Genomic DNA, 15,250 nt, shown 5'->3' on the forward strand with positions numbered 1-15,250 from the left:
TGCTCGGGTAGAGATGAAACTTGAATTGTTTTTAAATGTCGTATTTGTGATGTTACTCGGTGTGGAGATGAGGTAGAAAAACAATGCCACAATTTGGAGGGGTTGCCCTTGGAGGATGGTTGAGTGTCCAGACTGGGATATGAGAAAAGAGGTCTTTCACAAGTGGGAGACTGTACGATGCAGTAGGATTTCCTTATTAATTAATTAGGGGGCGATTTACCTATTCTGGCACTAGTCAGCACTTGGGCCTGCCCCCCCCTTGCTATCCTGGTAGGTGGTATTCTTTGGATCTGGGACCAAAAACTTTTGAAAATTATATGTACAGTATATGGAAAATGAATTGACTTCTCTGACTCAGGCTTGTGGGGCAGGCAAGCAGGCCCCACTGCTTGGGCCCCCCTTTCCCCTAGTGGTAACTTATGTGGCATAAGTATATTGATCTTTGTCATGATGAACGTGTGTAACCTGATGATTTACACATCCATAAGCACCTAGTTGACACTGTAAATAGCTGTGTTACTTTTAACCCCAGACTGGCATGTGTGTTGTTGTGGTCCTCTCAAGAGGCAGCCTTTGTCCTGCATTGGTGAGACCCCTGGTTTGGGTCTCCAAAAATGCTCAAATGCCAGTATTGGCACCCTGTTGCAACTGGGGACCGGAACCTCAAAGACTGCCATCATCTTCTTGAGGTTATCTAGAGATGATTTCGAGGCTTAGCGTCCGCGTGGCCCGGACCTCGACCAGGCCTCCTTTTTGTTACACCCCTCCCTCCACAGGAAGCAGCCCGTAGCAGCTCTAACTCCCAGGTACCTACATACGATTAGGTGAACAGGGGCATCAGGGTGAAAGAAACTGCCCATTTATTTCCGCATCCACCGGGGATAAAACCCGAAATCTCAGGACTACAAATCCCGAGCGCTGTCCACTCATCTGTCAGGTCATAAGGATATATTTAATATCATTTGAGGCCCCCTGGGTTATTCAATCCTCCAGATTGATACTGTACCTTTACTCGACCTCCATCGTGGTCGTCATCCCCTTCGAGTAAGTTAAGATCACTTTTGATATTGGGTTTCTTCTGTCTTCTATAAATTTTTGCTGGTGCCAAAGGCTCTGTTCAGAAATATTCAAGAACACGTCTCTGCAATAGGTGTTGGAAATTTGGACACTGTTCCTTTAAGTGCACTAGAGAAATGTGCCTTTGCTTCTTATGTGGAGACCCTGGTCATTCTGACATTGCTTTTCTTCCCATGCTTGCTGCATGAACTGCAGTAAGGCCCCTTCTCCCTCCTGGACATGCATGCATCATAAATTTGAGCATGCATGCATGCATCATAAATTTGAGCATGCATGCATGCATCATAAATTTGAGCATGCATGCATGCATCATAAATTTGAGCATGCATGCATGCATCATAAATTTGAAGGGGGGGGGGGGGCATAATTTCACTGAACCTGTTCCTGATCCTCTCTAGTATATCTGTGTTCTTTGCCTCAGTTTCCTCTCATTTTACTATTACCTCTGTTCTTGACTGTATTCTTCAACAGTATATGTTTTTTTTATGCTAATTTCTATGAACTCTAATTTCCAATCTGTTTTCACTGCTGTTTGTCTCCAGAAACCGATGTTTGTTCATCCTGGAATCTTGTGGTTATTCTGTCCTTTCTTCCCCTCCAGCTTTTGCTGGGATCCTTAACTACTGCTTTCTTGATCCAGAATATCCTTGGTCCCCCTTATCAAACATTCATTCCTCTGCCACCCATATCTTAGTGAATAAATGGCATATTGTGTTCCATTCATCTATCCCTGCACATCTTCCACTCTCTTCCTGATAAGAGTAACACCTGTTACTCATTACCAGCACCTGTGCTCCTTTTGAGCATGCACTGTCAGCACTCACCACTCTGGGGTGATTATTTGACTAATACTGGTGATTGCTTTCGTGAACCTTTTGTCTTTTTCCTTGAATTCTGAAGAGCCAACTGATGTTGACTCGTACAATCATACCCTTTCCTGCCTGCCGAGACCAAAACGACAAAAACCCTGCCTCTGGAGAGCATGAACCTTCCCAACCCTATGGCCAGAGGCCGGTGCCAAAATGAAAATCACCCTAGAAAAGAAATCATGGACCAGAGAGAATTCATATACTGAGAAAGAAAAATGAGTTCACTTAAAAAGAAACTAAAATGACAAGCAGTGCAAGACCAACCCAGAGGTGAACTGCACGAAACAGCATCCAAAATGGCAGATATATAACACCGACGCCAAATGAAAGCAGTAGAGGCTCCACCAGTGCTATAGTGCCTAATACTGTCAAGGTGACAGTATTAGGCATATGATGTCAGTCAAGAAACAAGAATGCTAGGAAAAGGTGGGAAAAAGAGCACCAAGGAACTTTGTAGTGCTGCCAGGAAGACAAATGCAGGTGGGACACCAGTTCAGCCACCTTGCCATATACACTGGGGGGAAAAAAAAAAAGTTTTTTTTTATGTAGTCAAGGTAAATTTGGAAGCAGCGAGGAACCTCTATCGTGCCCTAGCCCAGAGTACTGTACTCTCAACTCTTCCTCCAATAATAATGCCCCCCCCCCCTTCCTTGGCAGGCAATTGGACGACCAGAATGGGAACCCAAGTCCTTTGCACATATGCTATTCTCAGAGGTCGAAGTCCCCCCCACACCAACCCGAGATAGTAATGCATGTCTTTCAGGTTCTCACCTGAAGACAAGGCAGAACCTGAGGGGAGGACAGTTTTATATTTGTAATATAGCACTTACAGAATTTTATATATAACATTATAGCACTATCAAATGAGTTATAAACAAGTGGTAATGGTTTTTGCTAAGCTATATACAGTACTAGTTGTAAATTATATTTGGAAACAATGTACAGTTTTGCATCCATTTAACCCCACTAACAAGTAATTCATCACTTCAAGACAAAGAATTATGGGCAGAAAAAAGGCAAGTGATTAAAACAGGATGACCATTGTCAACATTTATTCATAATTGTTCCAAAACTCATGACAAGGCCATCATGTACAAGTCTGCAACTGTCACCAAGACCACTTTATTTTGACTATCTGTGCCAAGTCTCGAAGTAGTACATAACAAAATAATAAATATTACTCTGAAGATCAAGTGCTTTTTGTTCTCTACTACAACACAGATGCTGCCACCGATGCTACAAAACAATGAGTGTGTCGCGGAATGCATAACAGAATTAATAATGGCTTTGTAGTAAAGGTCCCTCTTAACTAAAAGTAAAAAAAATCAATATAGAGTTATGTCAGGCTTGGTGTATTAAAAATAGTTTCACAACCTATTAGATACAAGTCTGAAAAGTAATTTCAACCATTTATATTTTTTTGTTCTGAATAAAATAAAGTATTTGTATATTAAATGTTTAACAAAATTATAATTTACTTACAGAAACAAATGAATATTCAACTAAGCACTCGCACAATTTACATTTCCGTCAAAAGCTGGGTGTCCTAATGATCAGATTATTCAACATGTAACACTTTCAAATCCACCTTATTATCTTGCTTTATTTAGTTCAAGCAAAACCCAACAGCCAACAAATCAACTCAAAGATTGTACAACTAAAGCCGAGAGGTGATGACCAAACCACCACTCAGAAGATGGAGAAGTGACAACGTTACGGTCCGGCCTGGATCAAGTCATGTCACTTGATAATAGTCCAGGACGGACTGAAGCCGCGTCGCTTCTCCATCTTGAGTTGTTGTTTGGTCCTAATCTCTTCAACCACGTTATTGTGACTCGTCTGTATAATGCCGAGAGCTGGGTAAAGAAACATTGCAATTACTTACATTTTTTATAGACCGTATTTACATATTCGGTTTCACTTCATTTTTACTATATACATGCAGTTCAAATCTTAAATTTACTCTCATATACTCATCACAAACTTGTACACTGCACTTCATCTTTTATTATATAACTGTGTGCATGCATGCATATATACACTCATCATAAAATATACAGACAAAAACATGCTTTCTGGACAAGGCTTAAATAACATTTATGCTAATGTCTTGAAATGCTTGCTCTTAAAAAATGTTGCTGTAGGGGTCTGAAAAAATTTTTGCCAGCAAAGTTGAGAAAAAGAAGGACAAGGTATCAAGGCAGCATCCCAAGAAGTACTGTGCACTATACTTTCAGACAAAGTCTAAAACTACAATCTTCTATTTTAGTCAAAGTAAATGCAATATAATAATACCTAACAAAGTTGGTGAGTAAATATGAGGTCTAACATGTGTGTAATGCATCTGAGTGGTACAGGCAGGCAACTCATGGCTTTAGAGAAAGTAAGTAATTATCAAAAGAAGGCACCAAACCAGGAAGGCTATGTAGCACCATCAAATGTGCGGAGTAATCAGAGGGCGCTAAATATCACCAAGGATGCCAATATGAGAACAGAAATGCATAAGGCGAACTATATCAAAAGTATCAGATTCAGGCTTTGGAGAAAAAAATGATTACAAATAAAATTTTGTTTACTGAAGGATGGGGCACACAAGCTTCAAGAACCACAATGGTCATAGGAATATTAGGATACATGGGGTAAGGTATTCAGCTGCTGAGAGAGGATTATTTTTACAACTGGATTAAGAAAATGCAGAGCAAATTTATAATTTGTAAGAGAAAGATCTTTAGTGGCACACTTAGTTAAGCAGACTAGATCAGAGGTGAAAGCAATCATTCTGATAATTACAAGCACAAATACTAATGGCTTGTGATTGGGCTTAACAAAGACCCGAGGGATTTCAACGGACTAAATACCTACATGTTCTTCACAATGGCCTAACATATTTGCTTATTTTTTTTTTTAACATGGTCAGTCATATACTGTACAGTTAAGAATTGCTCATAATTGTCAGGTAATTGAACTCAATGAATCACTTGACAAAGTATTACACAGCTAACTGAAAAATGGTCAGTAAATACTTGGCCTGCCTCTGGTCTCTTTCCTGGAGTATATAAGCAAGTAAGAAATCCCTAGAACGAAGCTAAAATAGTCCAACTGGATACTCTGATAAGCAAGCACCTCCATTATCCAGACAGATGCAGAAATAAATTATAGATTTAAAAGACACTTGAAATTAAGTAGGAGGGGGATTGGAGAGGAACAGAGAATATTGAAGCATTGAAGAAATTTATAGATATACTATACTATATTTTGAACCCTCACTAATAAGTTTATGTAACTGGGTCACAGTAGTATCAGCACACTGGAGATGATGAACATGTACAATATGTATATGCACATTTTGAACACTAGAGAACAGGGTTTGTAGTTAGGATTTTTAGGCATACATCTGTTCTGCTTAACCTTAAACACACACAGCAAAATTTTGTCTGCATTATTCATACATACAAACATACATACATACACACACACAGCTCCAGCCTGGAGTCCATATCTAGTTAAACACAAGACAAAGTTAGAGAAGATTCAGCGGTATGCCACCAGACTCGTCCTGGAACTGAGAGGTATGAGCTACAAGGAAAGGCTAAAGGAGCTGAACCTCACGTCCTTGGAAAACAGAAGAGTAAGGGGAGACATGATAACCACCTATAAAATTCTCAGGAGAATTGACAGGGCGGACAAAGACAAACTCTTCAGCACGGGTGGAACACAAACAAGGGGACACGGGTGGAAACTTTGTATCCAGATGAGCCACAGAGACGTTAGAAAGAATTTTTTCAGTGTCAGAGTAGTTAATAAATGGAATGCACTAAGAAGTGATGTGGTGGCGGCTGACTTCATACACAGTTTCAAATATAGGTATGATAGAGCCCAGTAGGCTCAGGAATCTATACACAAGTTGATTGACAGTCGAGAGGCGGGACCAAAGTGCCAAAGATCAACCCCCGCAAGCACAACTAGGCGAGTACATACACACACACACACACGTTCAAGTCATACCTGATGGCCAAATATGCACTACAGAGATGAGCCTAACAGGCCAAGTCCATTTGACCTAACATTAAGCGTTTATTGTTCTAACATCTGCAAACAATATATCCATTTAATGAAATAAATATGTAATGTTATTAACAATGATTTATTTAGAATCAGATCTGGTTTTAACCATGTTAGGTCAGATTGCCAAGTTAGTTTTGATTCAAAATTAAAGGTTTTCCATATATTTTGTTTATTAATATTATATTATCTATGCATAAAGTAAATTTCCTGAAAACTTCAGTATTTATGGAAATTTGGTTTGTTAGGCAATTCTGGTCATTAGGTATGACTGATACACAAACAAAAACATGTTACAAATGCACTGGAAGAAAACAAAACACATGCATGCACCAAGCAGTTTCAAGTGTATTTAAAGTCATGAGTAATTAATAAAAACAAAGAGGAACAATATACATAACAAAAAAATGTTGCAACTATTGAAAAAACTAAATGATGTACAAGGATTATGAAATTAAAAGTACAGTATAGTATACACAATCAGGTCCGAGTTAAGGGATGACGAGTGTTGTAAGGCTTACACTGCTTCTACATGTCGGTTTCAACCTTTTGCTTTGTTGCACATCGCATATTGTGCCTCTAGTGCCTTTATTTATTGCTCAAAATGTTAAAATACACATGAAAATACTCCAGTAATCTCAATTCTTCATTCTTGGTCAATCACCATGACTCATTAAAAACAAAACCCATGCATAATACACAAGCAGAATATAGACACACGTGCATAACACATGTGCACATACCACCCATACACTATTTCCTTAGTTTAAATGTAAAATGTTACATGTGGAATAATACATCTCATTATTTACTAGATACCAGACATCTTTTAACAGCATCAGCTGGTGAGGTTCAGCTCAGCTACTAGGCTGAGGTTACCTCAAATTATCAGTGCTGCTCATGTGTAACTCTTCATAATTACAATGTGGCACTTAGTTTTCACCCCAGAAATCTATGCATTGAGTAATATAGGCATTTCATAACACTTACTTACCATCTACAAACAAGGGATGCCTTCGTAACACCCTACCAATTCTGGTTTGGCCATCCTTAATTTCTGCATAAACAAATTTAACCTGACAATTCTTTATGTACTACAGGTCACAAATATTTTGACATATTACCTTAACACTTTAATTTAATTTTTAAACATAGTACATGTATATTTTTTATATTATAGCCTGTAATATATGCGTGTGTTTATGTGTGTATAATTACCTTTGTGTGTGTGTCTGTGTGTTTACTTATGCATATATATGTCTGCTTGTATTCCACAAGTGTTTGTTTATATAAATATATGTGAACATGCATGCATGTACGTGTGTGTACTGTACATAAATACATGCATGGCTATGCATATTTGTACACATTCTTGCATACACACACATGCACATACAAATATATAAAAGCAGTACCAGATAATGCTTTCTGAAGACAGACTTTAAGGCATCCTGTGTTTATGGTAAGCAGTTGCAGGATGATGATCAAATTATGCTTTAGCCAACAATGAAGTAATCCATCCAAATGAGGAAGTTCACATGTACGCTTCAAATTATATTTTGACAACACTGCTAATACATGTACAAGATGTAAATATGGGTATGGATCAATCCACTGGCTTGCACCTTTTCTTTTAAAATCATAACTATGTGCCTATCAATTGGAATGCACACAATTTATTCTTGCAATAACTACATCCACTGCAAACACCATCCTCTCCTATGTACAACTACTAGTGTTTCTAATTACTTAGATATGAGTAATAAGAGTCTGGATTTTCCCTGTGTGGTGATCTGCACAGCCTTGCCTCTACTGTACACGAAAGCCAAGTCAGTTTTCTCGCCAACAGTCGCAAGGATTCCCGTGTATCACTTGTTTCGGAATTCACCAATACAGTACAGTAATAATTTTGATGAATAAAAACTATGTCTATTACTGTAACTTCTTTCGATTTATTTTCAGCCAGTTGATCTTTGTTCTTTATATATAGCACTGTGACAGACAATTGGAAGGCATTACAAGTGCCCATTATGAGCAAGTTCCTTTGTCATGAGACATTTTATTACACACATGGCCAACAAAATTTGATATAAATGTTCTTTCACCCTAGTAGCAGAATGTCATACTGTGCTGATGTAAAGGAGAATAAATATGATACAAAAGATTCACCACACAGCAACTTCACTACATCCCACAAGGCTCAACGTTTGGCTTACAGACACTGGAATGTACAATTGATATAATACACCTTTGTATATTACTTAATATTAATTCCATGCTATACACTAGAAGCCTAGTTGATAATTATGTTTGTTGAGTGGACAAATGGTAATCAATCATAAATGGCAGTATATCATCTGGAACATTTTACATATCAATTATACATGAAGAAATGGACACCAGGCAACTCAGTAATGACAGCATGATTTAATCTTGTGTTCATGTGGATGATTTTATCTGGACATTATGTTTTTTTGGTGAATGATCTCTGTTACCATCATAGAAATTCTCAACATTCCAACAATGTAGTTCATCCTAAAACATCACAGATTCTACACTTTGAAGTGAAAAATACAACATGCATTTGGCATGAAGACAGTAATCAGCTCTACTAGCACACTTTTTAATACCTCCAATGACCTCAGACAACACAACCTGAGGTCAGGAGCACAAGAATGAAGCCACAACACTGAACACGTGGTGACACTGATGACTCATGTTCTGTTTCATTACTGCCAAATATTATGCATCTATCATCACCAACCTGAAATAAAAATATTATTAGCCATTATATAAAATAGCTAAAGTATTATGAAGGCTGTTGCTCGACATCGGCTATTATATCATGGTGCAATAATTTGTCATGAATAGAATGAAACGTGTACCATCTCACCTCGACTGTTACAGGGCACCAAAAGGGTCAAAACCAGCAGGTTGTGGGGGCTGTGAAGGCTGTACAGTCGGCTGGGCTCCACTTGCTGGGAACCCGCCTGGCATCACGCCACTACCCATATTCATGCCTTGCTATAAAAAAAATATATACACACATTAAAAAACAAAAATAACTAACATAAGATTGGAGGAAACTATAGAAGAGTCCATGCAAGGAAACTCCTATTCACATCCAACTAAACTTGCTTACACACAAGTATAACTTGTGCTTGAAATAATTTAACATGCCTACTAATTTGTTTCATAAATCTTATTCTAAATCTAAATCTTATTCTTATAATCTTATATAAACCTGATTCTCAAATCAGTACTTACCAAGATTTTTCTAAAACCAAACCCTTTCAATTTGTATTCATTATTACATGTTCCATTTTGTGCCAATATATTTATCCATTCAATTACTCTTCATCTTTTTACAGAATGTAAATTAAGTTCTCAAGCTCTCTTTGTAACAGGTTTCAAATTCACAGGAATAACTTCATCTTTCTCTCTGCATTTTCTAAAGAATTTATATCCATTCTACAGTATGAATGTAATCTGCCTAAAATGAAAGACAATCTAAATGGGGTCTAACTAGGACAAAATCAAACTGAAGAATAATATTAGGTATCTTATTGCCACCAGTCAATTAGAAATTGGTTCAATTCCTAGTTTCTCGCCTCCTTTTCAATTGCTCTACAATCATTTTGGCTTACCACTTTATAATCCCCATAATTACCTTCCATTATTACCAAGTTCTTATGTATTCTAGTATTATATTTGCCTTATTTCAGTTATACACTGATATGTAAGCTCAAGATTTTGGTCTTCAGTGGATGCGAGTTCCACTCCCATCCTCCCATATACATTGTGTGTGTACACACACACACACACACACACACACACACACACACACACACACACACACACACACACACACACACACACACACACAATGAAATCCCCTTAATGTAGCGTATCTTTCAACCTCTTGATCTCTTGTTTGGGGTTGCAAGATCAGCCTCTTGCAACCCCAAACCTTTAAAGCCCTATGCCACAAAACAAGGGTCCAGTATGATTTTCATATTTACAACCTGAAGAGAAGAAGGGAGGAATGTCCTCTAAATCGTTCCAAAAACACGAGGGATGAGCCAGAGAGGGGAAACTGGGCAATGAAACTATCGCCACTACTGCCAAGGGTCCTTGCTGAAACCAAGGGGATTCAGTGCCAATATTTAAGGAACTCGAGGGGCACCAAGCTAAGGTCATTTAGGAGCTTGTATCAGAAGGCAGAGAAAGGGAGGTATCAAGAGTAGATCCCATAGTAGGAGAAATGGGAAGGTTTTTATTTAGAACTTGCCCATCTAACCAAAGCCTCAAAATCGTCCTGCATAGGTACAGAACGTTCTAGTTTAGATTCTGGAGATTTCATTGTAGTGGGTATCCACATTAAATCAGCCCCTGATCAGTATTCCCTCAATTTTTTTTAATAAATACCAAGGCAAGGAGTAAATGTCCACTATAAAAAAGATGTCTTCTATCAAAAAGTAATATATGAACTCAATTTTAAAATACTGTATTGTACACTATATTAAAATGTCTCTACTTCTGATGAAAATGACCTAATTTTGAATATCTTGAGATGATTTCGGAGCTTTTTATAGTGTCCCCGCGGCCTGGTCCTCGACCAGGCCTCCACCCCTAGGAAACAGCCCGTGACAGCTGACTAACACCCAGGTACCTATTTTACTGCTAGGTAACAGGGGCATAGGGTGAAAGAAACTCTGCCCATCGTTTCTCGCCGGTGCCTGGGATCGAACCCAGGACCACAGGATCAAGTCCAGCGTGCTGTCTGCTCGGCCGACCGGCTCCTAAATGCCAACGACATAAAACATGATAACTTACCATGGGTTGGTGAGGAAAACTAGCACCCATCTGCATTCCTCCACTCCACTGCCCCGTTTGCCCTGCTAGAGGTTGGCCACTCCCAGCAGCCAGAGGTTGGCCAGGCATTGGGGAACGAAATCCTCCCGTAGAAGACGTTGGAACAACTGGAGTCCAACCAGCTCCACCTGTCTTGCTTTGAGTCTTTGGAGAGTTCCACTGACCTCTGACAAGGAAAGAAAAAGCTGTGAAAAAATCCACAAAACAAATGTATACTTTAAAAATATTTGTCAGTATGAACATACAGTGGAACCTCCAAAATTTGAACCTCAAAATATTACCCAGCTTCATCTTTCAGATTCAATTCAGATCATGGAACACATTTGCAGTGAAATAGGATAAGATTCCTAATAGGAATTGGCAGAAGATTGTATAGTTTCAGAATTTGTACAATTCTTGCTGCTGTTGTAATAATTTTTTTTACAGAAATGATTTACTGTGGCCATAGCGTATTATACTGTAACCGCTTCAAACAAATTTGAGAAAAATATTTTTTGTGGGGTTTGTAGATTTGCTTTTAATGCAAACATACTGACCATGTGTTCCCTGTACATGAGCATGGAGTTATCTCTCGTTAGTCAAGCCTTTCACTTCTTCCATACAGTATCATTATCTGGAGCAGCTTTCTTACGATGAACAAAAAAGCAAAATTACTTAAGGCGGCGTATCATTGCTGGGAAGAGAAGTGCCTGACATTGGTAGTAGCACTGGTTCTAACAAAAAATGGATAATGTTCTAGATTTCAGTGGTAGAGAGTAGAATCATGTGTTTTAGATGCCTTCTGGTCTCCTCTCCCTTTCCCATCCTCACTACCTTACACTTGTTGGGGGTTGAACTCCAGCAGCCATTTGTCTGACCACTTCTGGAGTTTGTCAAGATACTCCTGTAACGTTCTGCAGTACTCGTCTGTTTTCACATTCATCAGCTTTGCATCAGCAGCAAATATTGACACATCCGAGCTCACTCCCTCGGGTAGGTCATTCACATAAATTAGGAACAGCAGTGGTCCCAGGAGTGCCTTGTGGGACCCCACTTGTTACATTCTTCCAGCTTGAAACCTCCTCTCAGACTGACTGTTTTCTGTCCTTCAGATACTGCCTTACCCAGTCCAGTGTTTTCTCAGTTATCCCAGCCTGGTTCTCAACCTTGTATAACAGTGTTTCATGGGGAACAGTGTCAAATGCCTTTTGACAGTCTAGGAAAATAGTTTACCCAGCCTTCCTTTCCCTGTCTTATTTTAGTAACTGTCAATAAAACTCAATCAGGTTTGTCTGGCACAATTTTCTCTGTGCCTATGATGTAGTTGTGATGGCATCATAGTAGCAGCTTAGCAACAAGCTTTTTTATCCCTATTTATTTGCATTGTCCATGAGCAAATGATAAATTAGGATGTTACTAGTGAGTAAGTAAGTAATTATCAAAAGAAGGCACCAAACCGGGAAGACTATGTAGCACCATCAAACGTGCAGAATAATCAGAGGGCGCTAAATATTTACCAAGGATGCCAATACGAGAACAAAAACGCATAAGGCGAACGATATCAAAAGTATCCAAGATGTTACTAGCGAGTTTAGTGTCTTATGTGAAATCATGTATAGACACAGATGTATCACACTATACACACCTTATATTTAAACATTTATACAAGTACTGCAATAGTAAGTAATACATTTTATATGCAATTATATAGGTGGATATCACCGATATACTATTTTTGTAAGTTCTTGCCACTAAAACAGTCAATGATGCCGAGAGCAACAACACGTCACTTCTTACACCGTGTCATCAGCATCGTGCATTTCTGACCTCTATTCTTTGTCATACACACAAAGCATTATATTTGTGACCTGGCTTGATCAGCAACAGGTTCTAGTCAATATAATATCACAGACAATACTCGCTGCCAAAGACTGCCAGGTTGATGCACATTGCATCACGTTTGGTACTAGACCTTTCTTCTACAATGAATTCTTATACTCATTGTGATACTGCTAGAATGTGAACACTACCTCTTCCCCACCACTAGCAGCAAGATCACAATGATGTCAATTAGATTTTGTAGAACCAAGTACAGTATACTGCAACTGATGACTCGAACGAATGTGGAACAGGCTAAAGCTACATATGACATCTCCCCACAACCCTCACTTCGTCAATCTGACTTCCCTTAAATGGAATGGAAGATCGATTCATATTCTTTTATTATTTAGGATTCCACCATTGCACAATGCAAATGAATTCTACTCACTTTTGTGCTGTTGGGCCCTTAATGTTGAGGTTGTCGACCAGAGAAGATAAGGACATGTCTAAGTCACTGCTGATGAGCTTTCCAGGCTGTGAGGAAGGTGCCGAGGTTGGGACACCCACAACAGCTGCTGCTGGAACACCACCCATACTTCCCTCTGGTTTCAGAATGTCCCCAAATCCATCAAAGGCTGTGTTAAGTTCAGAAAATTAGTGTATAAAACCCAAACAACCACATTCCAGTGATAACTTTGAAAGTTTAAATATACCAAAGCACTAGGAATTAAAATTAGCTAAAATAATTAAGATTCTTTTCATTAAGAATATATTTTCCTATGCTGAATTACAATACAATTGGACTACTGTATTGCTTTTCTTTAATAACTTTTTAATACCATTTCAGAAACACTGGATTAAAAATGGGTTAACATATATATACATATGCAGCAAGGTAGAGGTCACTGAGTAAACTTATAAGAATGCTTGTTTCTTTCAGTCAAAAAAATCAATAGCCAAGTACATCTCAAAATTAATAACCATGCAAATATTTCTTTGTATTCATGCAAGGAACCAAAAATCAAACCATACCAGTACCAGCATTATACACTAATATTAAACATCACAATACAAAGACTTGTTCCTGGGTGAACAACTTACTATGACCACATTGCCTCTCTTCGATCTCCTACCAACCTATGCATTTCTGGCCCAACAGCTCTTTAAAGGGAACTTGCAAAGTATACACCATAGTACTAAGCATATGATTACCAACTCCAGCTATTAATATGTGAAGAAAATACATGCACAGGTACATAGAGAGGCAGAGAGAGACAAATACACACAAAAATTCAAACAATGAAGATTAACATTTATTAAACCACAATTTTAACTAACACTGGTGCTTCAAATAAAATCTTCACTTGTCAAAAAGATAACCGTCAGCAGCGATAGCATGAAGCAGTGTGATATATAACTACCTTATAATAATTCTGGCAACTATTAGATCTGCTATATATTTTAAAGTCTGTAATGACAACATACAATATATATATATGCACAAAGAAAATACATAAGCATCGAAGATTTGTGTTCAAAGTGAGTGTAGACAAAAGTCTTGTAGGTAGTGCACAGTGCTAAGCAACCCCATGCTACGTGCAAATGTGAGCAGTGACAATACATAAACTGACAAATAGTCAAGGTGTTTATCACAGCACAGTGCTTGCTGATAAAACTTTAAAATGGGCACTTTATTTAACCTATCAAGATGCTGATGGTGAAGTAATGTGTTGTCAAGTGTTCATAGCGGTCTGTTTCTGGTTCAGATGGTGATGGCAATGCCGTATATAGTCATGAATATTACTACGATACCCATGGTGTATAGGGTATAGCAGAGCCAAGGGCATTACTGGTGTACATGGGCATGAGAGGAGAGGGGAAGGAGGGGAAAGATGGTTAGTTCATATGGGTGTAAGACAATTGGGGGCAATAGACATGATTGTATAGATATGCCAAGAGCATCTCTTCTAGCAGTGGTAGTACAGTACTGTACAACTGTCGTGGTGCAGGTATGAATATCGATATTATGATATGCTTAATTAAAAACTGCCCTGCACGTTATAGTAGTATGGCTCAAGAGTACAACTAATTTTACGGATAAATATCAACCAAGGAGTACTGTGATGGTGTGGCGAGTGGTGATTGATGCTAATAGAACTAGAAAATAGGTTTTGGAAAATATATGATATCATGGTGAGATAGCTGTACAGTGGGTGTTGCTTATAAAAATCTACCAATGTGGATGTAATTTATATGATGTGATAGTTGGTATGATGGATACAACATAATAAAGTGGCTCAAGTCGGTGTGTATAACTAGACTTGGAGAGTATTTGGTATCATGGATGTGCAATATTAATAGTACATAGTTTGTGCAACAGGTGTTACAATATCAATGGTGTATCTGGCAAGGTGGGAACAACAACATTATGTTATAGTTAATTGATGTGATTTATATAAAATATGATGGTGCAGATGTTCTGGTGAATATAGTATGAGCTTGTATTTAACATCCAGTGGCCGACACAGTATTCACACACCTTGGGAATAGCCATGAATAAATAATTG

At 38.4% G+C, this 15,250-nt stretch overlaps 1 protein-coding gene across 23 annotated transcripts in view; it reads right to left on the reverse strand.

The window, feature by feature from the left end:
* Window positions 1-2,983: 2,983 nt before the first annotated feature.
* lap (phosphatidylinositol-binding clathrin assembly protein lap) overlaps window positions 2,984-15,250 on the reverse strand; it is a 165,943-nt gene continuing 153,676 nt past the window's right edge. For 21 of the 23 annotated variants that reach the window (XM_045729468.2, XM_069319701.1, XM_069319710.1 and 18 more), the window contains 4 exons: window positions 13,132-13,318; window positions 10,845-11,049; window positions 8,902-9,032; window positions 2,984-8,772 (listed from right to left, as the gene is read on the reverse strand). In XM_045729468.2, coding sequence (XP_045585424.2) covers window positions 8,910-9,032; window positions 10,845-11,049; window positions 13,132-13,318 — 515 coding nt within the window. In that variant the 3' untranslated portion in view covers window positions 2,984-8,772; window positions 8,902-8,909. The remainder of the gene's footprint in view (window positions 8,773-8,901; window positions 9,033-10,844; window positions 11,050-13,131; window positions 13,319-15,250) is intronic. The other 2 variants (XM_069319713.1, XM_069319707.1) reach the window with 1 other exon arrangement.

The sequence above is a fragment of the Procambarus clarkii genome, chromosome 94 (genome assembly GCF_040958095.1).
Source record: "Procambarus clarkii isolate CNS0578487 chromosome 94, FALCON_Pclarkii_2.0, whole genome shotgun sequence".
Lineage (NCBI taxonomy): Eukaryota > Metazoa > Arthropoda > Malacostraca > Decapoda > Cambaridae > Procambarus > Procambarus clarkii.